General features: G+C 60.2%; 3 protein-coding genes across 6 annotated transcripts in view; 1 reads left to right on the plus strand and 2 right to left on the minus strand.

Annotated features, from left to right (window-relative positions):
- LOC102993049 (cation channel sperm-associated auxiliary subunit delta) overlaps positions 1-1,006 on the minus strand; it is a 30,113-nt gene extending 29,107 nt beyond the window's left edge. The window contains exon 1 of the mRNA XM_055081219.1: positions 901-1,006. Coding sequence (XP_054937194.1) covers positions 901-974 — 74 coding nt within the window. The 5' untranslated portion in view covers positions 975-1,006. The remainder of the gene's footprint in view (positions 1-900) is intronic.
- Positions 1,007-1,576: 570 nt separating this feature from the next.
- LONP1 (lon peptidase 1, mitochondrial) lies at positions 1,577-23,543 on the plus strand. 3 transcript variants are annotated; one of them, XM_007109337.3, is made up of 18 exons: positions 1,577-2,025; positions 5,125-5,213; positions 5,785-5,904; positions 7,763-7,994; positions 9,423-9,484; positions 9,835-9,964; positions 10,353-10,436; positions 11,988-12,208; positions 13,874-14,012; positions 14,748-14,926; positions 17,210-17,297; positions 17,671-17,793; positions 17,874-17,990; positions 20,164-20,304; positions 20,655-20,820; positions 21,663-21,874; positions 21,951-22,115; positions 23,185-23,543. In XM_007109337.3, exons 1-18 carry the CDS (start codon positions 1,594-1,596, stop codon positions 23,359-23,361), a joined length of 2,877 nt encoding a protein of 958 aa, XP_007109399.3. In that variant the 5' UTR covers positions 1,577-1,593; the 3' UTR covers positions 23,362-23,543. The 3 variants fall into 3 exon arrangements, with proteins under 3 accessions (XP_007109399.3, XP_054937203.1, XP_054937205.1); XM_055081228.1 differs by having other exon boundaries at positions 1,591-2,025; positions 20,167-20,304; XM_055081230.1 differs by having other exon boundaries at positions 1,591-2,025; positions 22,974-23,325.
- Positions 23,544-23,667: 124 nt separating this feature from the next.
- The window catches only part of RPL36 (ribosomal protein L36), a 1,537-nt gene continuing 730 nt past the window's right edge, over positions 23,668-24,474 (minus strand). For both annotated transcript variants that reach the window (XM_007109340.2, XM_028500178.2), the window contains exons 3-4: positions 23,868-24,002; positions 23,668-23,795 (exon numbers count right to left, since the gene is read on the minus strand). In XM_007109340.2, coding sequence (XP_007109402.1) covers positions 23,706-23,795; positions 23,868-24,002 — 225 coding nt within the window. In that variant the 3' untranslated portion in view covers positions 23,668-23,705. The remainder of the gene's footprint in view (positions 23,796-23,867; positions 24,003-24,474) is intronic.

The raw sequence follows: 24,474 nt of genomic DNA on the forward strand, positions 1-24,474 counted from the left end.
TGAATAACAGAAAACACTCTATACCCTCATGGAGCTAACAGCCTAGTGACAGCAACAGACGAGAAAAAATTTGCGACGACTAACAGAATTTAGTGATTGATAGGAAAAAGCAGCTATAGGGAGGAGAGGGTCTTTAGATGAGGAAGTGCGCTGTTTGTCAGCATCTGAATAATCAAGAAGAAGTCATGGAGAAAATCTGGACGCAAAGCGTTCCAGGCAGAGGGAGAAGCAGGCACCACGTCTCCCCCGTTCGCGAGTTTGGCAAGTTCAAAGGACCGGTGGCTGGGAGCAGTGACTCGGGGGCGGGCAGGGGCCACATCAGTGGTTGTCACATCCCTAGGGGACCCTTGGTAACGTCTAGAGACATGTGATTGACGGTCAAGTCTGGGGAAAGAAGTACTAATGGCATCGAGTGGGTGGAGGCCAAGGATGCTGCTCAGTATCCTACAATGTACAGGACGGTCCCACCCCAGAGAATGATCAGGCCCTAAATGTCAGCAGCGCCGCCGAGGAACCCTGCGCCAGATACGGCGCGAGGAAATTGGGTTTTATTCCGGGTGCCACAGGGAAGGGGAATGACGAGATCAGATTCGTTTATAAACAACACCTCTGGCTGCCAGGATGGACAGGAGGGCACAGCCTAGTGTGATGGCGGTGGAGGTCGCTTGAAGGCATCGGAATTGGGCCAAAGTCTTGAAGTGGCAATGGGAGGACTTGGTGATGAGCTGGAGGCGGTGGGGTGAGAGAAAGGGTGGGTTTCAAGTTTGCTTCCTAGAGGAGTAAACTGGGAAGCCTCAATAAGGTTGGGGAGCGGAGCATCTTTCCTGGATTCCGCGCAGGGATGAGCCTGCCCCCTCCCCGACCCCTGGCAGCACCCCAGACCCGGGAGGGCGGCCCCACCGGCACAGCGGCTGAGCTCTGGCTAGCGGGCAGAGCCGCAAGGTAGTCGCCGCCACCAGCATTAACAGCAGCATCTCATACCACCCGCCGCAGCTAACACACAGCTCCTCAACTGCCGCGGGGCGTCGCTTCACAGCCTGGGCATGCGCAGTCTGCCGCGGAGCCTGGGCAAGCGCACCTAGTTCCCCAAGAAGCCTGAATCCGCCCATCTCAACAAGCCCCCAGCGCCTGGGCATGCGCACACTGCCGCCCTTGGGCTGTCTACAGTTTGAGCACGGGTTTAGCGTCTCCCGGGAAGCCCGAATCCACCAACCGTGGCGCGCGCCAGAGCTTGAGCTTGCGCGTGTCACTCACATTCCTAAGCCCAAGTGTTTGGACCGGGCTGCCCACACGTTCCCAAAGCTGCGCTTGCAGGCACAGCTGCTCTCTTTCTAGGGGCCATCATGCGTGCCCACAGCCCTCCCCGCGATCCGAAGGGGCCTATCGGAAAAGGTGGATGCGACGAGGGAGCGTGAACGCTCCCGGGTCTACTTCGTGTAGGCCCCGCCTCCACTCTTCCAAGTCCCGCCCCTGCAGCCTCCGTTTCCGGCCACCCCTCCCGTCGGCACGCAGGCACGCGCCGGCCGTCACGTACGCCCCAGCCGGGCCCGCGGAAATGACGCAAGTCCCGCGCGCCGCCAGGATGGCTGGGCTATGGCGGCGGGTGCAGGCTACGTGCGGCTGTGGGGAGCTGCGAGGTGTTGGGCGCTTCGGCGGCCGCTGCTGGCCGCCGCCGGGGGGCGGGTCCCGACTGCGGCCAGAGCTTGGTTGCCCAGAGGCCGGCGGGCCTGCGACGCCTCTCCTCCCTGGGCGCTGCAGGGTCAAGGCCCCGCCGCCGCGGGCCACTGGCGGGGATTTCGGGATGCTAACAACCGCAGCGGTGGCGGCGCATTCTCGGGCGGCGAGGATGCCTCCGAGGGCGGCGCGGAGGACGGGGCCTCGGGCGTGGGGGGCAGCGCGGGCGGCGGGGAAGGCCCTGTCATAACGGCGCTGACGCCCATGATGATCCCGGAAGTGTTCCCGCACCTGCCGCTCATCGCCGTTACGCGCAACCCAGTGTTCCCGCGCTTTATCAAGATTGTCGAGGTAATGAGAGCCCCCGCCTTGGCCTCCGTTTCCCCCACGTCTGCAAGCTGCGGGTTGGACCAAGGGATCGCTCAACACCCTCATGCCTCACAACTTGGAAAAGTTCGAGTCCTAGTTTTCTCACAACTAGTGAACTTGAGCCAGTTTCCGCCCCCTTTCAGATCCCTTCAGGAGAGTTGAATCCAACGAGCTTAGGATTGTCCACTTAACAGTCCTAGTCATAGAAATTCGGTGCCGGGAAAGATCAGAACAGTCTTGCCACTCGGTTACTTTTCTGCTGCTCTTGGTAAATGTTTTGTGACAGTCTCCCCCAGGGCGGTCTGCCTTCTGGTTAAGAGGCCCTTTGGGATCTGGATTCATTCCTTCCTTAAATGTTTCTTGAGGTCATGTGCTAGGTACGGTTCTAAGTGTTAGGGATACAGCCCTGAACAAAACGGACACACTTTCCTGCCTTTGGAGCTTAGGTTCCAGCGGGATTTGAGAGGTAATAAGCAAGGCTAGTAAGTAAATTATGGACTGGAAGGCTGTAAGTACTACAGGGGATGATAGAGCGAGGGATTGTCCAGGAGTCTTAGGAGGAACATGGCATAAGGATGTTCCCAGGGGTTTATTCATTCATTTATTCAGTAGGGTGTTCTTGTTCCCGTGTAGCCGGCTGAGGATTCAGCGGAACAAGTCAGACACAGCCCCTCTGCCTAAGGAACTTATGTTCTGGTGCAAGAGACAGTAAAGATCTTTTCAGACTAAGAGCCATGGGGTGTGGGGTGGTGCAAACGGACCAGGCTGATGTAATAGAGAGAAAGCAGCAGGAGTGCAGAGAACTTGAGTTTTTTAATGATGTGGAAATGAGTCCGTGGAGGAGAAGCGTTATCTCTTAACTGTCTAAGCAAGGTCATACAATGAGTCAGCTCTGCATTCACCCTCCAGCCTCTGCCCTCACTTTTCAGTCTCTGCTGAATAAATCTCAGCGATCCCTTGGAAAGGGAAAGGACAGTACAGAGGGACAGCACTTAGCCAGTGGAGGGGGGGGGCAGAAGGAGCCCCCTGCACCTCCTCTCCCTCACTGTGACTGTGTGTGTCCGAGCTGCCCTTCCAAGGGCCTTCCCTGATGTTCTGTAGTGGTTACTGGCAGGCCCCAGGGCCGGACCCTGTGGGTTCATATCCTGGCCCCTCCACCCCTAGTTCCATAACCTTGGGCAAGCTGTTCCTCTGGCCTCCATTGTCTCATCTGTGAAATGGGCGTAATAATAGTACCTTCCCTTGGAAAGGGAAAGGACAGTACAGAGGGACAGCACTTAGCCAGTGGAGGGGGGGGGGCAGAAGGAGCCCCCTGCACCTCCTCTCCCTCACTGTGACTGTGTGTGTCCGAGCTGCCCTTCCAAGGGCCTTCCCTGATGTTCTGTAGTGGTTACTGGCAGGCCCCAGGGCCGGACCCTGTGGGTTCATATCCTGGCCCCTCCACCCCTAGTTCCATAACCTTGGGCAAGCTGTTCCTCTGGCCTCCATTGTCTCATCTGTGAAATGGGCGTAATAATAGTACCTCATTTCTTAGAGCTGTGATGGGAGGTAAATGAGGTCATGTCTAAAGCCTTCAGAACCGTGCCTGGTGCTTGATACGCCTTTGTAAGAAGCGGCTGCTGTTACCCATGTGGTGCGCTTTTGACACCTCAGAAACGAGCCCTGGGGGTCTTTTCTCCATACTTGACCCCCCCCAACCCCAGCCATCCTCTCTACCCTCCCAGGCCCCTCGGGCCAGGATGTTCAGCAGGTACGGTCCCCTCAGCCCCTCAAAGTGGCAGATGCCCCCTGTCCCCAGTGCCCAAGTAGAGACAGGATTCTTCCAAGAGACTGTGTGCCCACCTAGGGCTAGCCAGGAGGGTTACATGAGAGCTGCGGTTAGTGTGAGACTGGCGTGTGGAACTCGCATGTGGTATTCCTGTTGCTGTTACTTTATAAATAACGAAAAAGGGGTCCCACCAGAGGGAGGGACAGGTGCTAAGATGCAACGGTCAGCTGTTAGCCAAGGAGAAAGTGGGAGCTCCCAGGGGACCCAATAAGTGTTTCTGAACCTGTTAGCCAAGCTCTGATTACTCTTGATTTGGTAGATGACAGTGCACGCGGCTAACTTGCCCCAGTGGCGTCTCTCCTTATTAGTGGCCTCTGAGTATAGACCAGTGGCTCTTAATTTTGGGTGGGTCGTGTAACCCTCCTGACGGATGTCACGGACCTTTGTTCTGGGGAGAATGCATTTAGAGTGTCAGGAATTCCAATACCGTCTGGTCATGGAGTGAGTTAAAACGCTGCTTCTCAAAGCCGGGTTCCTGGACCAGCAGCCATCACCTGGGAGCCTGCTTGAAGTGCAGAGTCTCAGGCCCGCTTCAGCCCTCCCAAATCAGAAACTCCAGGGGTGGGGCCCAACCATCTGTTTTAAGAAGCCCTCCAGGGAATTCTGACTTGTGCCAAAGTTTGAGGGCCATTAAGTTTAGTTAGAGTCTGGTCTAGGAATTAACACAGGCTTGAAGGAAATCATTTGAGCCCTAAGGACACCTGTGCTCCTCGCTATCAGCTGTTTCCTAGGAAACTTCATTAGCCCTCTACCTGCCGGTGGAATGACAGGAGAATGTGCTGTGTTGGGGCGGGTTTCGGTGATCAGTGAATAGGATATAGATGTGATTGGGATATACTTTCCATGAACATTGGAGGAAATTACCAGCCTGTGGGGTGTGTCACATTTGAATTACGCACATTTACTTTTGTCCTCCCGAGAAGAAAAGCAGAGAGTTGAGATTTTCAAGCCAAGGCATTTCGCCACAGAAACAGCTCTTGAAATTGGATGTGAAGTCAATTTCTTGGTACTGGCCGTTTGTCTCCTTTTAGTTTTCTTTAGGAAGAGGGAAAAACTAAGGAATGCAGATCTTCAATACTGCCCATCCTTTTTTTTTTTTTTTTTTTTGGTTCAGAGGTTCCTGGATGTGTTGGTTAGTCCTGGATCAGATTAGCACACCCCTAGAGAGTATTACAGAAAACGCTAGAGCTGCTGTCAAAGCGTCAGCTAGAAAGCCTACCCTGCGTTTCACCTTGGGGTCATTGTCATGCTAGGTTAAAAATAAGAAGTTGGTTGAGCTGCTAAGAAGGAAAGTCCGCCTCGCCCAGCCGTATGCCGGCGTCTTTCTAAAGAAAGATGACAAGTAAGTGTAATTTTTCCTTCACTCCTTTGTTGAAGCCGCCCTGGATTGTAGCTCACCGCAGAGCCTGCTCCGTAAGAGTAGCCTGGACCTCTGGCTCCTGACCTGAAAGAAACCAAGTCAAACGTCCGGGGGATGAGGCCGAGAGCTGAGTGTCCCTTTTCAGTCTGGGCTGAAGACTGTGCCCCAGGCCCTGGGCTTCATTCGTGGTCGGGGTGGGGGGGGGAAGCTAACCTTGGGGACCCCTGGTGTTAGGCCAGGGTGAGGCTGCTTCAGAGCAGAGCTAGGCGGGCAGATGCGGGGGCTCCGGGCACAGTCACCTCGACTCCAGGTCGGAATGAGTTCCACTTCCAAGTCGGAAGGTGTGTTCTACGCGGGCTCCATAAGAGGAGGTGTGGAGTGGAATCCAGATTCCATCTGGCCCCGCCTGCCTGTATGCGGTGACCCTCAGGGGCGGCCCAGGGCACCTGTAGGAGCAAGGAGGTCACGGCCAGGAGGGGTGTTTCTCTTCTCTCTCTTTTCAAGAGAGCCAGAGCACCTGTGCCCATGTTCCTTTGCGTCCCTTCTCCCTCAGCAACGAGTCTGACGTGGTCGAGAGCCTGGACGAGATCTACCACACGGGGACGTTTGTCCAGATCCACGAGATGCAGGACCTTGGGGACAAGCTGCGCATGATCGTCATGGGACACAGAAGGTGCGGGAGCCCGAGTGCACGGGGAGGGGCGGGAAGAGTGGCCTGGGGCGCCCCAGGTTTCAGCACCGACCTGCCCTTCTCGGTCACTGCAGTGACCAGGCCAAAGCGGAGGTGGACCCCCCGCCTCTTCTCAGAGCCGCTCTGCTTAAGCGGCGGTCTGGGTGGTCAGTGAGAGGCCATTTCTCACGCCCGTTAGTCCAAAAAGCACCACGAAACAGAAGATAGCACGTTGCCTCATGGTTCATGTCTGGGTGTCAGCGTGCCTTCCCCCTGGTGCCTGCATCTGCATCTCCATTCAGCTTGGCAGGTTGGGTTTTTTGTTTTTTGTTTTTCCTGGCTGCACCATGCAGCTTGCGGGATCTTAGTTCCCGGACCAGGGATCGAACCCGTGCCCCCTGCAGTGGCAGCACGGAGTCTTAACCCCTGGACCCCCAGAGAAGTCCAGGTTGCGGTTTTTTACTCAGCCAGTCTGCGTCTACCTCCTCTGCCGAAGGGCTTCATATGGCATTTGCAAGCCCAGTCTAGCCTGCTGTATTGTTACGGCTAATTAAGAAAAACCTACGTGATCAGCTGGGTCGAAGCTGGAAGAAATGAATGTGTTCATTTCTTTTCACGTGTTCCAAGGAACATTGGTCTCCCAAGATGAGACGCTTGTCAAAGGTGTCCTGCGATCACAGACATGTGGGAGACGTTTCAGACTCACCAACCGTTAAGGTCGTAGTGTTTGGAAAAGCTTCTTACTGAAGATGCCCGTTGGTGTTTGTTGACTTGAGAGCCCTTCATCCTTTCCTCTCATGGAGGCTTTTCCTGTGTCAGCCGGCAGCTCCCCCAGAGCACACCGGGGAAACAGTCCGGGCCGGCAGCGCTTCCGTGGACTGTCCTGGTGGCTTCCCCTCTGCGCCGAGCCCCCGTGCCTGTCTTTACCTGCTCGCATTAGAGTCTGTTTTAGGGAAGAGGCTGACCTTTGTCTCCTGGGAGGATTCATGGCTCAGAAATAACAGAATAAGATATAACCAAAATAAATAAAGACAGTGCGGCTACTCACTGCTCCGCTAACCTACAGGGTCCCTTGGAGAACGAGTCCTCTGAGTCCTGAGGCCAGGCCACCTCGGTGTTCACCAAGTCCCGACCTCCTTTTCTCTGTGCATCTTGCTGGTGTCCGCCCGCCACTGAGTCCGCGTCCCCGGTAGCACTCAGGCCTGCTCTCTAAGGGCGGTACTGTTGTTAGTTACCCTGTGTGGCAGAAAAGAGCCGACACGTCACTGAACGCCAGGCGCCTGGTGTCTGCCAGACCCTCGGGTGTGAGCGGAGTAGCCGGCGAGGGGCCCAACTTGGGGAGCCCGCCCCCCGCATGGGGAAAACAGGTCACCAGCTAAATTCTGACAGTGGTGGGTGCTTTGGGGTGAAAATGACGATGGATGGGGGGTGGGGTGGGTGTGTGCGCATGTGGGGCTGGACTTCATGTGGAGTGGTTGGGGAGGACCTCAGTGGGGGTGCCCTTGAACCTGGAGCTGAACCTTGTGCAGGAGCCACTGTGTGGTGAGCTGGAGGCCAGGGGAGGGGCAGGCAGAGTCCCTGATGGGCCCCAGAGCACGGGCTGCCACTGGCGTCCTCGTTCCTGGAGGACAGCGGATGTTGGTGTGGGAAACAATGGATGGGTTGGCTGGAGTCCAGGGGCAGAGGGCCTGCTGGTCTTGGGTTCTGAGACAGCAGCTCCCCTCTCCCTACCAGCCCTGGTGGCTGCAGGGGCCTGGGCCCAGCGAGGCCTGTGTCGTCAGCATCGCAGAGTGTTGTGGCCGGCAGGACGCCCCCCTTCCCCCCAGCCTCGGTGGCTTCACCTCCTCTTCCCCGTCTTCAGGGTTCACATCAACAGACAGCTGGAGGTGGAGCCAGAGGAGCCCGAGGGCGAGAACAAGCAGAAGCTGCGCAGGAAGCCGAAGCGGGGCAAGAAGGACGCAGAGGAGGACGGGGGCACCAGGCGGCAGGTGGAGGTGGTGGTGGAGCCGGAACCCAGCCCCGCTGGTGAGGTGCTCATGGTGGAGGTGGAGAACGTCACCCACGAGGACTTCCAGGTCACGGAGGAGGTGAAGGTGAGTGCGCATGGGGGGCAGAGCGCCCTCTTCCTCCAGGAGTCCTGGGAGGAGCTGGTGTCGGGAAGGTCGGAAGTGGCTGGAGCCTTGGCTTCCGTGAAGGAACCGGGTCCTGGCTCCTCCTCCCAGGCCCAGGGGTGGGGGAGTGGGCAGGGCACATGCAGCTGATTCTGTGACCCGTGCTTCCAAGACAGGAAAGAGCCTTCTGGCCACCTTGACCCCAAGCCTAGGCTGGCCTGCCTTCTTCTCCATAGCGTGGCGAGCCAGCTGTCGAGAGGGTGTCGGGAAATGTCCTTCCACCATCCTTCTCATGTAGGTTATGGGCAGGGTGACCTGCCTCCAACGGGGAGAGGTGAAGAAGAAAGGCAAGGCAGGTGGAAGGCTCCTCGGGTGCGCCTGCACCCGGTGTCCTTGGCCTCCCCAAGGGGAACACCAGCTTGGCATAGCTGACAGCTTTGGTCTGAGCCTGGGGTGGGTTCTGAGCTCGGTGGGAAGGAGTGCCACAATCCATTGGTGATGTCTGCTGCGGGCGCTGGAAGGGGCCCGGGGCTGGCAGTTGCCTCCATGGGGCCCTCCAGAGCAGCTCTGCCGTGGAGAACTTTCCACGTGCTGGATGCATTCTGTGACTCTGCACCATTCTGCCCCTGTGACTGTTGAGCACTTGACCTGTGGCTGCTGTGACTGAGGAACAGAACGTCTAATTGTATCTCATTTCAACTCACTTAAATGTGAGCAGCGCCTGGTGGCTGCTGTCCTGGGCAGCCCGGCCTTAGTGTTTCCTTGAAGGCTCTCGTCTGGGGGGAGGGGAGGGGAGTGGGGAGCTCGGAGCGCGCCTGTCCCTCCTGACGCGCATGCTGTGCAGGCCCTCCAGCTGGCCTGTTCTGGTTCCTTCTACAAAGGTCATCCCAGGCAGATCAGGGACAAACCCATTAACCAGAGACAGGTGGGTCACACTGAAAAAGCCCAGCAGTGGTGGCTGCTTGCTTCGTGCCCGCGGTGCCCTGAGCAGAGTGCCAGGTGCCGGGACCTGTGGCCTCTGGAAACGAGGTGCAGGATTTATGCCATGAACTGTGTCCAGTGATCCTGCCGGGAGTGTCACTGGCCTCTGTGGCGGCAGCGAAGGCAAGAAGGACAGCAATACCCGTGGTATTCATAGCAGAGCCGGCTGGGGTGAGGTTCTGGGTGGGGACAGACCTCAAGCCCCTTCTCCCCACCCAAGATGGCTCGTTCTAAGGTCGAGGTTCCGAGTGGTCCACGGAGACAGGGTTGGTTTAGTTTTTGCTCTTGGGTCCTGAGTCCCTGTGACTTGTGAACTGGGGCTCCGCTCCTGGGCCTCTGGGGCCATCCTTGGCTGGGCCTGGTGGGGGGGGCTCCAGGGCCACAGCCCCCTCTGGTCCCAGTGACCCACGTGGCCTCCCTGCTTGCCAGGCCCTGACCGCGGAGATCGTGAAGACCATCCGGGACATCATCGCCTTGAACCCGCTCTACAGGTTGGTCTCCTGTCTCCTGACGAGGCCAGGCTGGGCCTGTCTGGCTGCTTGTCCTCATTGAGATCCGGGCTGGGCTTGGGGACCGCCTAGCCTCTGAGCGGGGAGCCGCTTCCCTCCCAGCAGGGAGGCCCCGGGGCGGGCGGCAGGTTGGAGGGGGCGCAGCCTACCCGGCCCCGGCTCTCTCGTCATCAGCCAGGTAGGGGGAGGGCGTCTCAGGAGGGCTGCTGGATGGCTGCCAGGGTGGCTTATGTCCGGGCATTGGGGCGTTAGTCCTGCTCCAGGATGGGCTATGGCCCAGTGAGGACCATGGCGGTCCCGGTGCCCCGTGGCAGCATCTCCGTCCCTTCCAGAGAGTCTGTGCTGCAGATGATGCAGGCAGGCCACAGGGTGGTGGACAACCCCATCTACCTGAGCGACATGGGCGCCGCACTAACTGGGGCCGAGTCCCACGAGCTGCAGGACGTCCTGGAGGAGACCAACGTGAGTGCGGCCTCCCCGCCTGGCTGCTGTCCTGGGCTCCGGCGTTGGGGTGGGTTCACGTTAGCCTGCGTCCTTCTGTCCACGTCCGGCCCCTCGTTCTTGGTAGTGGCCGCGTGGTGTCCCACTGGGTGGTGCCCGTCATTCAATGGGTGGTGTGTTTGGGTTGTCGCCAGTCTCGTCGTTATGAGCAGCACCTCTGCAGGTGTCGTGGTCCACACGGCCTGCAGACCTGTGGAGTGTGGCTGGAGCACTGGGCTTGCTGGGGCAGAGCGTGCGACCCTCTCGGATTTGGGGAGGCGTGGCCTGTCCACCTGCCCCGGTTCGCACTCCCTCCCCGCTGCCCCTCCACACAGATGGCCATCGTCTCACGTCTTCCCTTTCTTGGCAGATTCCCAAGCGGCTGTACAAGGCCCTGTCCCTCCTCAAGAAGGAGTTTGAGCTGAGCAAGCTGCAGCAGCGCCTGGGCCGGGAGGTGAGCGGTGGGGCGGGGCCCCAGCGCCCAGGAGAGTCTCTGCTGCAAGGCCGTGCTCCCCTTCGGGGCTGGGAACCTGTGCGAAAATGGCAAACTGGTGCCAGCAGCTGAGTGCAGAGTGAGAGGTCCTGGGACCCTCTTGACCATTGAGGGAGCTCGGGGGCAAATGCTAGAAATTGGGAGCCAGCCTGGGAGAGGTCGAAAGCTGTTTCCCCAGACTCAGCCGTTGGAGGCCCGCCTTCCCAACTGGGCAAACCCATGGACTGCCTGGATTGTCGGTTACTTAACGTTTTCCAGATTTAACTCACTTTTATCACTTAGTTGTTTTTTTTTTAAATTTTTATTGGAGTATAGTTGATTTACAATGTTGTGTTAGTTTTTGCTGTACATCAAAGTGAATCAGTTATATGTATGCATATATCCACTCTTTTTTAGGTTCTTTTCCCATAGAGGCTGTTATAGCACTTAGGTTTTTTTAAAAAAATGAATTTATTTATTTATTTTTGGCTGCGTTGGATCTTCGTTGCTGCACGTGGGCTTTTCTCTAGTTGCGGCGAGCGGGGGCTACTCTTCGTGGTGGTGCACGGGCTTCTCATTGTGGTGGCTTCTTTTGTTGCAGAACACGGGCTTCAGTAGTTGTGTCTCGCGGGCTCTAGAGCGCAGGCTCAGTAGTTGTGGCACACGGGCTTAGTTGCTCCGTGGCATGTGGGATCTTCCCAGACAAGGGCTCAAACCCGTGTCTCCTGCATTGGCAGGCAGATTCTTAATCACTGTGCCACCAGGGAAGCCCTCACTTAGTTTTTATGTTAGGAAAAAAATTCGTATCATATTTTATTTATTTATTTATTTAAAATATTTATTTATTTGGTTGCTCCAGGCCTTAGTTGCAGCAGGCAGGCTCCTTAGTTGTGGCTCTTGGCCTCCTTAGTTGCGGCTCGCCGGCTCCTTAGTTGTGGCATGTGGGCTCCTTAGTTGTGGCAGGTGGGCTCCTTAGTTGCAGCTTGGCTCACTGGCTCCTTAGTTGTGGCATGCGAACTCTTAGTTGCGGCATGCATGTGGGATCTAGTTCCCTGACCAGGGATCAAACCCGGGCCCCCTGCATTGGGGGCGCAGAGTTTTTAACCACTGTGCCACCAGGAAAATCTCTTGTATCATATCTTTAATTGGAAAAGCCACTAGGCAGCTCTCACATGCAAGGGCACAGGACAGCAGGTCACTGGGTGGGTGCCAATGCTGACCTAGGGCGCTGAGCCTGCGTCCTGCTGTTCTGGCTGTTAGAGGGAGCGTGGCACCCCTTTGATTAACGTGGGGGACACATTGGCATCAGGCCCAGCTTTTCCTGGTCGTAACCAGGATTGAAGGGCGGATCCCTTCCTCCCCTGGAATTCGGTGTTACTTACTGCGAGGCCTGTGACCAGGAGGACTTAGGGTGGAACGTGGGGGAAATCGGAGGCTGGGTGCCCTGGGTTTCTCTCCCATGTCCTGAGGAAGCAGCAGGCCCACCCTGGGCTGCGTCCCATCTGCTCTGACGGCGGCTCCTGGGCCCTGCAGGTGGAGGAGAAGATCAAGCAGACGCACCGCAAATACCTGCTGCAGGAGCAGCTGAAGATCATCAAGAAGGAGCTGGGCCTGGAGAAGGACGACAAGGACGCCATCGAAGAGAAGTTCCGCGAGCGGCTAAAGGAGCTCGTGGTCCCCAAGCATGTCATGGACGTGGTGGACGAGGAGCTGAGCAAGCTGGGCCTGCTGGACAACCACTCCTCCGAGTTCAAGTGAGCACCAGGGGGCCCGTCTCTTTCCCCAGCCTCGGGAAAGCTGGGCATCTGCCTGGGGTCCCCCGAAAGCCAGGAGGGTGGGCCTCTCATGCATGTTCTGGTCACGGTGGGTGTCCATCCTCTCGTATCGCCCCTGTGCGGGCCATGTCTCTGTCTCCCCTGTTTCACAGATGAAGGAGTCGAGGCTTGGAGAAGTTACATCAGTGCCCCTGCCTCTGGGCTGGCAGGTGGGGACAGGGATTTGAAGCCAGGGACATCTGGCTCTAAGCCAGTGCCACCAGTCAGGACCAGGAGTCCCCAGGGCCATTGCTTCAAGGCCACCCCCTCCCCTGGCCTCCCTCTGGCGGCTTTGAGAGTCAGCCAGGAAACAAGCGTCTTCCTGGGGCCCTGGCCTTGCCTGGCGGGTGTTGTCCTGTGCACACTGGCTAGGGGTCGGGGCCCCGTGGGATGCTTCTGGCTCTGCCCGCAGCCCAGGCCTGGGTATTGCTCTGGGGCGGCTCATGGGACAGCTCCTCAGAGGGAGGATCTGAGCGGGCCTGTAGCACCGGACCCTCCCGGGCTGCTGGGCCAGGCCCCTCTCTGGCTCAGGGTGTCTGGGGAAGGCTGGTCTCTTTGCACGAGGACCCTGGGAGACGCTGGTTCCCCCGGACACCGCAGGCCTCCCCACCAGAGATGCCCTCAGCTCCTCTCCCTGGGGCAGGGAGTGCGCGTCCCACACCGATGTCAGGGTGACCACACGCTTAGTCCCTTAGAACGTCACAGACTCATGTCACGGTCTGGAGGCAGAGGCCCTCACGTCTGGTGTGGTGGGCAGGACGGGCTCCTTCTGGAGGCTGTGGAGAAACTGTCTCCAGCCTTTTCAGGTTCTCGGAAATGTTCCCATGGCTCCCGGCCCTTCCTCCAGCTTCCGAGCACGTCACTCCAGCCTCTGCTTCTGTCGTCCACCTCGCCTCCTCCTCTGACCCTGATCACCCTGCCTCCTCATCAGTCCCTTTGTGAGGGGCGCCTCTGTCCCTGGGTGCACAGCCCTCGGCCTGGGGTCACGCTCCAGGCCTCAGTTTCCCCACTTGCCCTCATCAGGTTGTCCCTTCCCGATCCTACCCGCTGGCCCCTCCAGTGCTGTGGGACCCTGAGCTAGCCCCATGCTCGCAGAGTCTGGTCTGGGAAGCAAATGTAGCCCTCATGCCAGGAACTGCACCCATGCAGGCAGACCTCGGGGACACCGCCGGTTCGGTTCATAGCAAAAAAGCGAGTCACGTGAATTTTCTTGGTTTCCCTATTCGTGTAAAAGTTATGTTTACGCTCTACCGTAGTCTGTTAAGTGTGCAGTTGCGTTATGTATAAAAAAAAGACAACGTATATGCCTTTATTAAAAAGTACTTTATTGCTAAAACGACCATCACCTGACAAGGCACGGTTACCGCAAACCTTCAAGGTGTAAAACACGCGGTGTCCACCCAGCGCAGTAGGCGAGGCGTGTCTGCACCGTGCCGGGAGTGGGGCAGGCCAGGCTGGGCCGGCTTGTCAGGGCAGTTCGGGCCCCAGCTGACACTTGGTGTAGTGCTCACGTCGGGCGCATGGGTCCCAGCACTGTGGATGTACGGAGCGGGGTTCGGGCGGCTCACTGGGCCCGCTCACCGGCTCTTGTCTGTCCTGTGGCAGCGTCACCCGCAACTACCTGGACTGGCTGACGTCCATCCCGTGGGGCAAGTACAGCGACGAGAACCTGGACCTGTCCCGGGCCCGGGCGGTGCTGGAGGAGGACCACTATGGGATGGAGGATGTCAAGAAGCGCATCTTGGTGAGGCTCGGCCGCCCGCCCTCCCTGGGGCCGTGCCCACCTCCCCGCTCGTGTGCGGGGCACCCGGCTGAGCTCTGAGAGGCAGCGGCTGTCGTGTCTGAATCTGTGAGGGTGGCGGGGGCCTTGGGGCCCGGGAGCCGGGACTCCCCCTGTGCGGTGGGGGAAACCCAGGGGAGCTCCCTGGAGAATCTGGGGGTCTGGGGGAGGCTTGGCTGGGCCAAGGCTGGTGTGGGGTCAGCAGGGGCCGAGGAGGGTGAGGGATGGAAGGGCCCAGCCGGAGGGACCGGGGTTGGAGTGGCTCGCAGGTGTTAGGGGCCACCCAGGCCTGCCTGCCCGCTCCGGGGGTGGGGGGGGCTCACGGATTCCCCAGGGGGATACAAATTGTGCTCGCGATAGGAGGAAACGAGGGCCAGAGGCGTCTGTCTGAGAGCGGGTGGGCCGGCTGGGAGAGAGGACGCTGTGATCCAGGTGGGGAGCTGTCGGCTGGGCCTGGCATCAGGGTCACCCAGAGTCCATCACCCGCGTCCCCTTGCCGCCTGCTCGTCCTGTTGGTGCCACAGGCTGTCCCTCCTGTGTCAAATGACAGTCCAGTCAGCTCGGCCCCTCTGGGTCAGGCCCTGTCCCTTCTCACAGCCTCAGATGCCTGGACGGTGGGGAGGCTGAGGCCCGGCGGGGGCCCTGGCCCTGTGGAAAGGGCAGTGCTGTCTCACGGGGTCCTCCTGCCTCTGCCCGCAGGAATTCATTGCCGTCAGCCAGCTCCGGGCATCGACCCAGGGCAAGATCCTCTGCTTCTACGGTCCCCCAGGTGTGGGCAAGACCAGCATCGCCCGCTCCATCGCCCGGGCCCTGAACCGAGAATACTTCCGTTTCAGCGTCGGGGGCATGACGGACGTGGCCGAGATCAAGGGGCACAGGTTGGCCCGGCCCTTCCCCCTCAGGGCTCACCCCGCCTCCTATCAGCCTTCCTTCTCCTGGGTCTGTTCTTACTCTGTAGCATGATGGTGGCGGGCAGCAAACTCCACTCACGCTGGAATAGGTAACTGTAAAGTCAGCGTGTCCATCTGACCTCAGGCCTGGCTCAGTCTAGGTGCTTAAAAACCTCGGATCAAATTGGATCAAAATCTCGGCCTCTCGATCACTGGAAAGGCCTCTCGGCCAGGCTGTCAAGACGGCCCCCTGGTTCCAGCTTCCATCCCACCAGCTCAGCACCCCACACCCCGGCGACACCGGCCGCAGGCCCGGGGACTGGGGACTAGAGTGGGAGGCGAGACGGTCTCCCTGGTGAGGCCTCCGCACCTGTCTTGGTTCTTGCCTTCCTTGTCAGGCCCAGAGCAGGGCTGGCATCCGCTGTGCGCAGGCTCTGACAGCCACCCGGCCTGTGCGTGGTGTCCTTTTGTGGGACATTAAGGGTGTTGTGTTCTGGGGCTTCCTGCCACGCTGGCCTCCGCAGAGGGTGGTTTTTTGAAAAGCCTCGGTGAGACACAAGTGCAGTAGGTACATGAGTGTCTGTTCCGAGTCGGCCGTGCATTTCCATTCTGCAGTGTCCAAAGAAGGTTTAAATCTGTGTTTAAAAGTTACTTTTCTGGCTTTTCTAAAAGCACGGGCAGTTCTGGGCACCAGGGTTCACAGGCCCTCCTGGCAGCAACGCTCCAGAGCCGGGCCACCCGCTGGGCAGGGTGCAAGCACCCCAGTCGGCTGCAGCCTCCCTCCACTCCTGGCTCTCTCGAGTCCCCTGGACGGTGGCCAGTCTCGAGACCTCCTCATCCCGGAGCCCAGCGTGAGCTCCAGGGCTTTGGAGAGGGGAGCCGGAGCATGGTGGGGCCCGGGTTGGGGTCAGGAGGGGACGAGGCCGGCACAGCCTTGGGAGCGGGGTCCCTGGGAGGCCTGCAGGCTGGAATGGTGCAGGCGTGCCTGGGAGCTGCGGTCTGAGCTGAGAGGTGCAGCAGGATGGAGGTGGAGGGGTTGGGGGCAGAGAGGGAGGCAGAGGCAGAGCCAGGCCCTGGTTCAGGAAGGACAGGGAGCTGCAGACAAGCACCATGTGCTTGAGTTTCTAAAGAAGCACAAGAGATCTGTGACGCTGGGGGTTAGTCATCGGGGAAAGGGCACCCAGCAGGGTGTGAGCAGGTGGGCATTCTGTGCCGATGTTGGTCTAGGGACAGGGAATTGACTGCCGTTATACTGGTGACAGCCAAACCCTCCTCTGCCCACAGCCCTCCAGGGCTCCTACCTCCCTGGGGGTAAAAGCCCAAGTCCCCTCCCTGCCCTCCCCTCCTCCCTCTCTCCCCCTCGCTCACTCTGCTCCAGACACACGGGCCTCCTCACTGTTCCTCCAACACACCAGGCACGGTGCTGTCCCAGGGCCTTTGCACGGGTTGTGCCCTCCACCTGGAATGCCCCTCCCCCAGACACCCATGTGGCCCCCTCTCGCCTCCTCTGCTTGTAGCCTTTCCCTAAGCTGTTCCTTATCTCTTCCTTAAAATACTGCCTCACCCTCAAAAGTGGCGTTCCAGATACCCCATGCCTGCTTTTCTTCTTTGTCGCAGGTACAAAGTCTTTCGTACCTTGTGATTTTCTTCTCTGCCTGCTTTGTGGTCTGTCTGCCTCGGTGGGCCTTAGCTCACAGCACTGGACTCATGTCTGGTTTCCTAAGAACGCCAGGCAGGCACCTGCAGCCGAACTGGGCAGACAAGTATGCTCTCAGGAAACACTCCTGAAAGGACGTGCCGGCTGGGGCCGGGCCCTGGGCCTGGTGACCCCGAGGCCCAAGGACCCAGGTGTGGGGGGTGTTCCCGCCACAGGCCCTGGCTGCTCCCCGCCCCTCTCCTTCTGTTGGATCGGGCAATGCCAGCTGGGTTTTGCCGTCTGGATAGGAGGTGCTGGCTAGCGGGAAGAGTCTGAGTGAGACTTGGCTGTGAATCTGTCCCCTGCCCTGAGCCTGAGCTGGGGGAGCACGTTGACAGCCCCAGGACTTGGGACCGTTACGCCGTCAGGATGGCCCAGTGCTCTGCCCACCTGCACAGTGCGGAAGCATTTATCGTCCGCCGGGGCCACACTATGTGCGTCTCCCTGTGTCTCCTCTGGGCGGCCTTGGAAGGCATGTGGTGATCCCGCAGCTCCAGGGGAGCTGGGCCTTGGGCGCCAGTGTGGCTAGCCCAGGCGCTGGGGTACCGACCGCCCCGCTGTGCCCTCTTGCGCAGGCGGACGTACGTGGGTGCCATGCCAGGCAAGATCATCCAGTGCCTGAAGAAGACCAAGACGGAGAACCCCCTGGTTCTGATAGACGAGGTGTGTGGGGCCTGGGGGCTGGGCTCTGGCTGGGCTCATACCCTTCCCTGAGGTTGGACGTGGCCCCTTGGGCCTTCCTGGCCCACAGCTCCAGGCGGCCCTGACCAGACGGAGTCTGTGTTCAAGGTGAAACTGTGGCCCCCTGCGGTTTCCATGGTGCCTGAGTCACTGTGGGTGGCCTTGTTGCAGCCGGCTGTCTTATGACCCCGGCCCCCTCCCGCCCTGGCCACACGGTCAGGCCAGCCATCCTGCTCCGGGCTTCCCTAGCCCCAACCCCCAGTGGTCTGGTCTCCCGCTGGGGTGTCTGGCGAGCGGGCACCGGGGGTGGGGGGGACAAGGGGCTAACACCCACTGCCCCCTGCTGCCCCTTCAGGTGGACAAGATTGGCCGGGGCTACCAGGGGGACCCGTCGTCGGCGCTGCTCGAGCTGCTGGACCCCGAGCAGAACGCAAACTTCCTGGACCACTACCTGGACGTGCCCGTGGACTTGTCCAAGGTGCGTGCCCCACCGGGGGCTGGGCCAGCGGGGGGGCCCGGACACCCCGGCCCGCCGCCCCTCACTGCCGCCGCCCCCAGGTGCTGTTCATCTGCACGGCCAACATCACCGAGACCATCCCAGAGCCGCTGCGGGACCGGATGGAGATGATCAACGTGTCGGGCTACGTGGCCCAGGAGAAGCTCGCCATCGCAGAGGTAAGGCGGCCCCGCTGGCCCGGCCCTGGGGAGGGGCGCCCCGCGGCCACTTGGGCTCAGGAAATATCCGCGTGCCCGCTAGGGGCCAGGCCCTTAACCGGAGCTAGGGGTGCAACCCGCAGATCCTGCTCTGGGGCTCCCGAGCCAGGAGGCGGCGGGCGGATGTGGACGGGATCTGCCTGTGTGGTGTGATTACAAGACACGGACGACACCAAGGTGGGGGTTCGGGGGGCTCCCCACCCCAACCAGTTGTCAGCCGAGGGTCTTAGGATTCAGTGCAGTTCTGACACTACCCACCCGGAAACAGCATCAGACCCCAGGTTCAGGACTCAGACCAGAGCACTGCCCCCACTTTGGATGCCAGCCCCCAAGTCCCTGGCCGCTCTTACTTTAGACTGACGGGGTATAAATCGGGGGTTCCCACAGCCCCCTCCTCGGTTTGATAATTTGCTGGAACAGCCTATAGAACTCAGGAAGACAAGGGTTTTTACTTACTGTTACCAGTTTATTATAAAGGATACAACTAGGGAACAGCCAAAACAGAGACTCCAGGGGCAAGGTGTGGGGAAGGGCTCATTACTAGGCTTGGTTGACTGGATGATTGATTGCATCATTGGTCACTGGTGATTAGCTCCCCTCCCTGGGGGCTGAGGGTGGGGCTGAAAGTTCTATCTCTCCAGTCCCTTGGTTGGTTCCTCTGGCCACCAGCCCCCATCCAGCTGTGCTAATGATCACTTCTTGAAAGGGGCTTCTTGTGAATAAGAAAGGATGCTCTTCTTGTCCCTGTCACTCAGGAAATTCCAAGCGTCTTAGAATCGCTTGTGCAGGGAATTGGGGCCAAAGGCCCAATATGTATTTCTTGCTATAATCACAGGCCATAGAACAAGAGCAAGGAGACACTCCGTGAGCACAGTGCTGAAGGTAAAACAACCCCACCGTGGCCTTCAGGGCCCAGCACTGTCTTGGGGTCGTGGGTTCAGCTCTGACAGTAAGTTACCCCTTGAGTGCCCCGCCGCCTCGTGGTCACGCACCTTGGCCAGTGTCGTGCTGGGTCAGTAACGGCTGTGGGCGCGAGAGTGAGGCTGCTGTCCGTCTACCCACCAGCCGTGCTTCCCCGGGTTATGGGACTGCCGACCTGGGCTTTCCTGGGCCCAGGGTCCCCGGGATGCGGGCCTCTGTCTGCACTTCTCTTTGTAGGAAAGCTCTTCCTGGGCTGGTGGGATCCTTCCCTTTTCCTGGTGCCCTGGTGTGTGCGGTGCTTTACTAGCCTGCAGTCAGGGGAGAGCCGGATTTCCTTACCAGAGGGCTCGAATTCCTGATGCGGTGTTTTCTTTCCAGAGAGGGCTTTAGCGCATCTTTTCCCCTTGAGCCCTTCGCAGCCCTGCGACAGGTGCAGGCTTGCAGTCTTTGCATCCCCTGAGCGGTGGGAGGCGAAGAAGAGGAGCTCTTGGCTGCGGCGGTCGCGGGGGTACTGGGACTCCCTGTCACTTCCCCTGTCCCCCAGCAGCCTGGACACTCGACCAGGCAGAGGAGGGGCAGGCTTGGGGGTGTGGGTGGAGGGGTTCCTTCAAGCCCCTGAAGGGACAGCAGGAGGAACACGAGGCCTTTGGGACGCTTCTGCCCCACAGTCAGTGCTCAGGACTGCTCAGACTCCGACTGCTGTGCGGCAGGAGTGGTGCTGGGCCCCGAGTGACCCTGGAGCCTCTGACCTGCTCCCCATCCCCACCTGCTCTGTGCAGCAGTCACATAACCGGTCTCTGTATGAGGAGGAAGTCCAGGGGTTCAAGGAGGCCTTCCTGGAGGAAGAGGCAGCTAAGATGAGCCTTGGGAGCACATGGAGGCGGCAGGCTGGGCGTCTGCAGGTCCTTGGCCCACCGTTCAGGATCCTGGCACCTGCTGGGCTCTCTCCCTGGACACTCTGCCACCCCCTCCTGGCCTTGCTGGCTCTCCTCCCTTCAGGTCTCGGCTTAGGTGTGGTCTCCGGGAGCAGCCTCCCCTCACACCCTCTGCTGAATGGCCCCCAGCTACCCGCCGGGGACAGAGGCTCCGTGGGGCAGGCCCAGGGTCGACCTCGGTGACCTGGTTTACCCGGCCAGGGGTCTTTGGAAGGGTGGGCAGGGGCCACGGGAGAGGCCCTGGGGGTCCTGATGGCAGCGCTCCTCCTCCCTGGCAGCAGTATCTGGTGCCTCAGGCTCGCGCCCAGTGTGGCCTGGACGAGAGCAAGGCCACGCTGTCATCGGACGTGCTGACCCTCCTCATCAAGCAGTACTGCCGGGAGAGCGGTGTCCGCAACCTGCAGAAGCAGGTGGAGAAGGTGAGCCGGCCTGCCCGCCGCGGAGGGACGCGCGCCGAGTGCACTCACGCCAGGTCCCTAGAGGAGTCGCAGCCACAGACAGGACGTAGGTGGTGGGGCTGGGGAGGCAGTGTTTAATCAGGACAGAGTTTCAGTTTGGGAAGGTAAGAAAGTTCTAGAGGGGATGGTTGGACACCAGCGCAAATGCACTTCCTGCCACCGAGCTGTACACTTAAAAATGGTTAAGACGGTTTTAGGTCACGTGTACTTTAGCACAACTGTAAAAAATTAAAGGCAGGTGGAGGAGAGTTGGGGGTGGGGGGGCTGGTTCTGTGGCCCGGCCGCCCCCCCAGCCCGCTGCGTCCACACAGGTGTTACGAAAGTCCGCCTACAAGATCGTCAGCGGCGAGGCTGAGTTCGTGGAGGTGACGCCGGAGAACCTGCAGGACTTCGCGGGGAAGCCGGTGTTCACGGTGGAGCGCATGTACGACGTGACGCCTCCCGGCGTGGCCATGGGCCTGGCCTGGACCGCCATGGGTGAGTGGCCTGCGCTAGAGCAGGCAGCGCCGGGGGCTCTGCACGTCCCTGTGGTCGTGTGTCCCCCGGTAGAGGTGGGTGCTCTCACCGCGGGCTGCTCTGAACGCCCTCTCCACTGGTGGGCGGGGTGCAGTGAGGCCAGGGGACCAGGGCTTATCAGGGACGATGGGACCGCGAGGCGGCAGCAGTGCCCCGTGAGCTTTCTTTGGGCTCGTGGTTTTCAGGTTTTCCTGAAGGACAGCCCTTCACAGCACGAGACCCTGTCGCCTGGGGGGCCACCACCCAGTAGGGGAGGAGGGCCAGGCAGCTCTGGGGAGAAGGGTCCGAGGGGCTTCCTGTCCAGGCGACGTGGCTCAGCCCACCCGCACTGGGGACGCTGGGTCTGGGAGCTACAGGAGCAGAGGGGGAGCGGCTCGGGGTCTGTGTAGCAGGCAGGGTTGGGTGCGGTCCTGGGGACGGGGCACAGAGGAGGCAGGCTCTGAGCCACTCGGCATCTGCTGATTTGGGCTGTACCGAGAGGAACTGCACGGGAGGACGCGAGCTTGGCACCGGCAGGCTCTGCGCCGCGGGCAGGTACATGCGCGGGGGCCCAGCACGGAGACTGTCTTCAGGTTTTCGTGTAACCCGGTCCCCGCAGATGGATCTGCTGCGCGAGGAGGTGGCTGCGGGGACAGTGCGGGCCCTGAGGTGTGAGGGATGAGAAAGCTCTAGGCTGGGATGGGCCAGGGAAGGGATGGTGAGGGGCGTCCCCTCGCTGGGGACGAGGGTGAGGGCGTGGCGGGAGCGGCCGTCCAGGAGTCTGAAGCACCCCGGGCTCGTGGGCTCTGCCCTCGGTTCCCCAGGAGGCTCCACGCTATTTGTTGAGACGTCCCTGAGGCGGCCGCGTGACAGCAAGGGGGACAAGGACGGGAGCCTGGAGGTTACAGGCCAGCTGGGGGAGGTGATGAAGGAGAGTGCCCGCATCGCCTACACCTTCGCCAGGGCCTTCCTGATGCGGTACGACCCCACCAACGAGTACCTGGTGACCTCACACATCCACCTGCACGTGCCTGAGGTGAGGCTGGACCCGTGCCCACACCCCACGCCCCCCCACCTGGCAGCCACCTGCCCACCAGCCTGTCTCCCCGCAGGGTGCCACCCCCAAGGACGGCCCAAGCGCTGGCTGCACCATTGTCACGGCCCTGCTCTCCCTGGCTCTGGGCCGGCCGGTACGGCAGAACCTGGCCATGACGGGCGAGGTCTCCCTCACGGGCAAGGTCCTGCCTGTGGGAGGCATCAAGGAGAAGACCATTGCGGTGAGTGTCCCGCCAGCGACTTGGGCACGGGATAGCGCACAGCCATCATGCGTCAGGGCTAACTCCCCCAGGCGATTAGAGTGACAGACCCACTTTACAGAAGGGGAAAGTGAGGCCCAACTGGCATGGGACCTGGACCTGCCTGGCCTGGCACCCCTGTTGAGCTGACTGCCTAGCTGCCCCTCCCTCCACAGTGGTTCTCAGCCTTTTCAGCCCTCATCTCAGCTCCTCAGGGATAAGAGTAGGGTCTCCTGCTTCCTCGGCACCCACCTGGCCTAGCACTGAGACCTGTGGGTGCAGGAGAGGCTGGAAGGCTTGGGCACTGCAGGTGGACAGAGGGCCCAGAGCCCAGCGTCTCACTGGGTGTGCTGTAGGTTTGACTGTGGTGGATGGTGGTGGGGGGGGGGGGGAGCGGCGCGGCTGTGCTTCCCCTCAGTGTTGGGGGCCCCCCGAGCTCCTGGCAGCGCCCCAGTGCCTCTCACCTGAGCCCCCAGGCCTCTCCCTACCTCAAAGGGACCGTAGTCCCAGGTGCCCACAGAGCACTCAGGGAGGGGCTCCCGTGATAGGGACACCCAGGCAAGGTGTGTGGGAGGCTCTCTGCACCTTGCTTTCCTCTCTTGCAAAGCGGGAGGTTCAGTGAGTCACTGCGTGCTGTCCCTAGAGCAACACATGGGGACCCTTGTCCACCAAGGGGCAGAGTCAGGCTGAGGGACAGCAGCTCAGAGGCCCCGGGTGGGACAGGGCGCATGGCAGTCTTCAGCTCCTGTGCATTTTTAGGTGCCAGACCTCTGCATGTAAAGCAGCGGGTGCTGTGATTAACCCCAGAAACCATAGACCTCATAATTCCTGTATTTCCAGATACCTTTGGGGGTGGGGAGAGCCTCTGGGGTGACAGCACACCAGAAGAGGCCTGGGTTCCTGCTGCCAAGCTACTGGAGCAGAGGCTGGTGATGTTACCTTGGGCCTCAATTTCCTCAACTGGGCGAGGAAGGGCGGGCACCGGGAACCCGGCACCAGGCCCAGCCCTCTCCTCCCTCCCACTGACCCGCCGGCCCCGCCCCCATCCCAGGCCAAGCGCGCCGGAGTGACGTGCATCATCCTGCCAACCGAGAACAAGAAGGATTTCTACGACCTGGCGGCCTTCATCACCGAGGGCCTGGAGGTGCACTTCGTGGAGCACTACCGCGAGATCTTCAACATCGCCTTCCCTGAGGAGCAGGCTGAGGCCCTGGCCGTGGAGCGGTGACGCCGGCTCTGGGCACTGCAGGCACAGCTGGGCCCGCCGGGGCTGGAACTGCGCTCAGGGGAGAGGCTCCAGGCAGCTGAGCCACAGGAAGCTCGGGAGAGGCCTGGAGCCCGACCTCAATCGTGGCTTAATCAATCAACACTGACTGACTATTTAATTATGATTAAAAGCCGTTTCCAGTACTGCTTGGTTGGCTATGGCTTCTTTCTGTGCTCACCACCCTGCCTGTCACCAAGGTGCCCAGGGACACGTGTGCCCCAGCAGATGCCCCCCGCCCCTTCCCACTGGCAGCACAGAAACCCCAAGTTTCTGGAAAAGTTTTATTGTGCACAGAGGGGAAGGGCTCAGTCCTTCTTGGCTGCCGCCTTCCTCATGGCGGCCAGGACATTGCTCAGCTCCTCTCTCTTCCTCTTGGCACGGATGTGTGTCCCCACCTGCCGGGCAAGGAGGGCCGTGAGCCTGAGCCCCAAGTCCCACTCCGGCCCTAACACAGGGATCCTACCTACCCTTTTCTTGATGAACTTGAGGGCCCGCTTGTCCTTCGAGACCTTGAGCAGCTCCATGGCCCGCCGCTCGTAAGGGGCAAAGCCGCACACCTCCCGGATCATGTCCCGCACGAACTTGGTGTGCTTGGTGAGGCGCTGCGGTAGAAGGGAGGCGTCAGGGCGGGGCTCCGAGGGGGCACCCGGCCGCTCAGGGTCTCAGGGTGGAGTGTTGTGTGTCTGCTAACAAGGGAAGCCCAAATCCTCCCCAGTCCCCAATCCTATCAATCAACATTAAAGTGGCACGTCACCCGGCCCTTGCATGGGCTGTTCCCCGGGCCCAGAACCCTCTCGCCCTGGATACAAGCTGGACACCGTGGAGTCGGGGCCGCTTAATGAAGAAATATATAAGCCCCCATGAGCCTACTTTTCCTCAACCTGACACAAGGAATCCGCTTTCCCTCCACATTCCAACTCCGATCCAGAAACCCTTCTACTCGGCAAACTCCTGCTCATGCATCAAAACCCACTCCCAGGGCTTCCCTGGTGGCGCAGTGGTTGAGAGTCCGCCTGCCGATGCAGGGGACACGGGTTCGTGCCCCGGTCCGGGAAGATCCCACATGCCGCGGAG

The sequence above is a fragment of the Physeter macrocephalus genome, chromosome 2 (assembly GCF_002837175.3).
Source record: "Physeter macrocephalus isolate SW-GA chromosome 2, ASM283717v5, whole genome shotgun sequence".
Classification (NCBI taxonomy): Eukaryota; Metazoa; Chordata; class Mammalia; order Artiodactyla; family Physeteridae; genus Physeter; species Physeter macrocephalus.

Excerpts from the sequence above, each read along its gene's own strand:
- LONP1 (XM_007109337.3), top strand. The coding sequence starts at position 1,594 with ATGGCGGCGGGTGCAGGCTACGTGCGGCTGTGGGGAGCTGCGAGGTGT. Across the intron at positions 2,026-5,124 it reads GCTTTATCAAGATTGTCGAG|GTTAAAAATAAGAAGTTGGT; the intron begins GTAATGAGAGCC and ends TTGTCATGCTAG. Across the intron at positions 5,214-5,784 it reads TTTCTAAAGAAAGATGACAA|CAACGAGTCTGACGTGGTCG; the intron begins GTAAGTGTAATT and ends CTTCTCCCTCAG.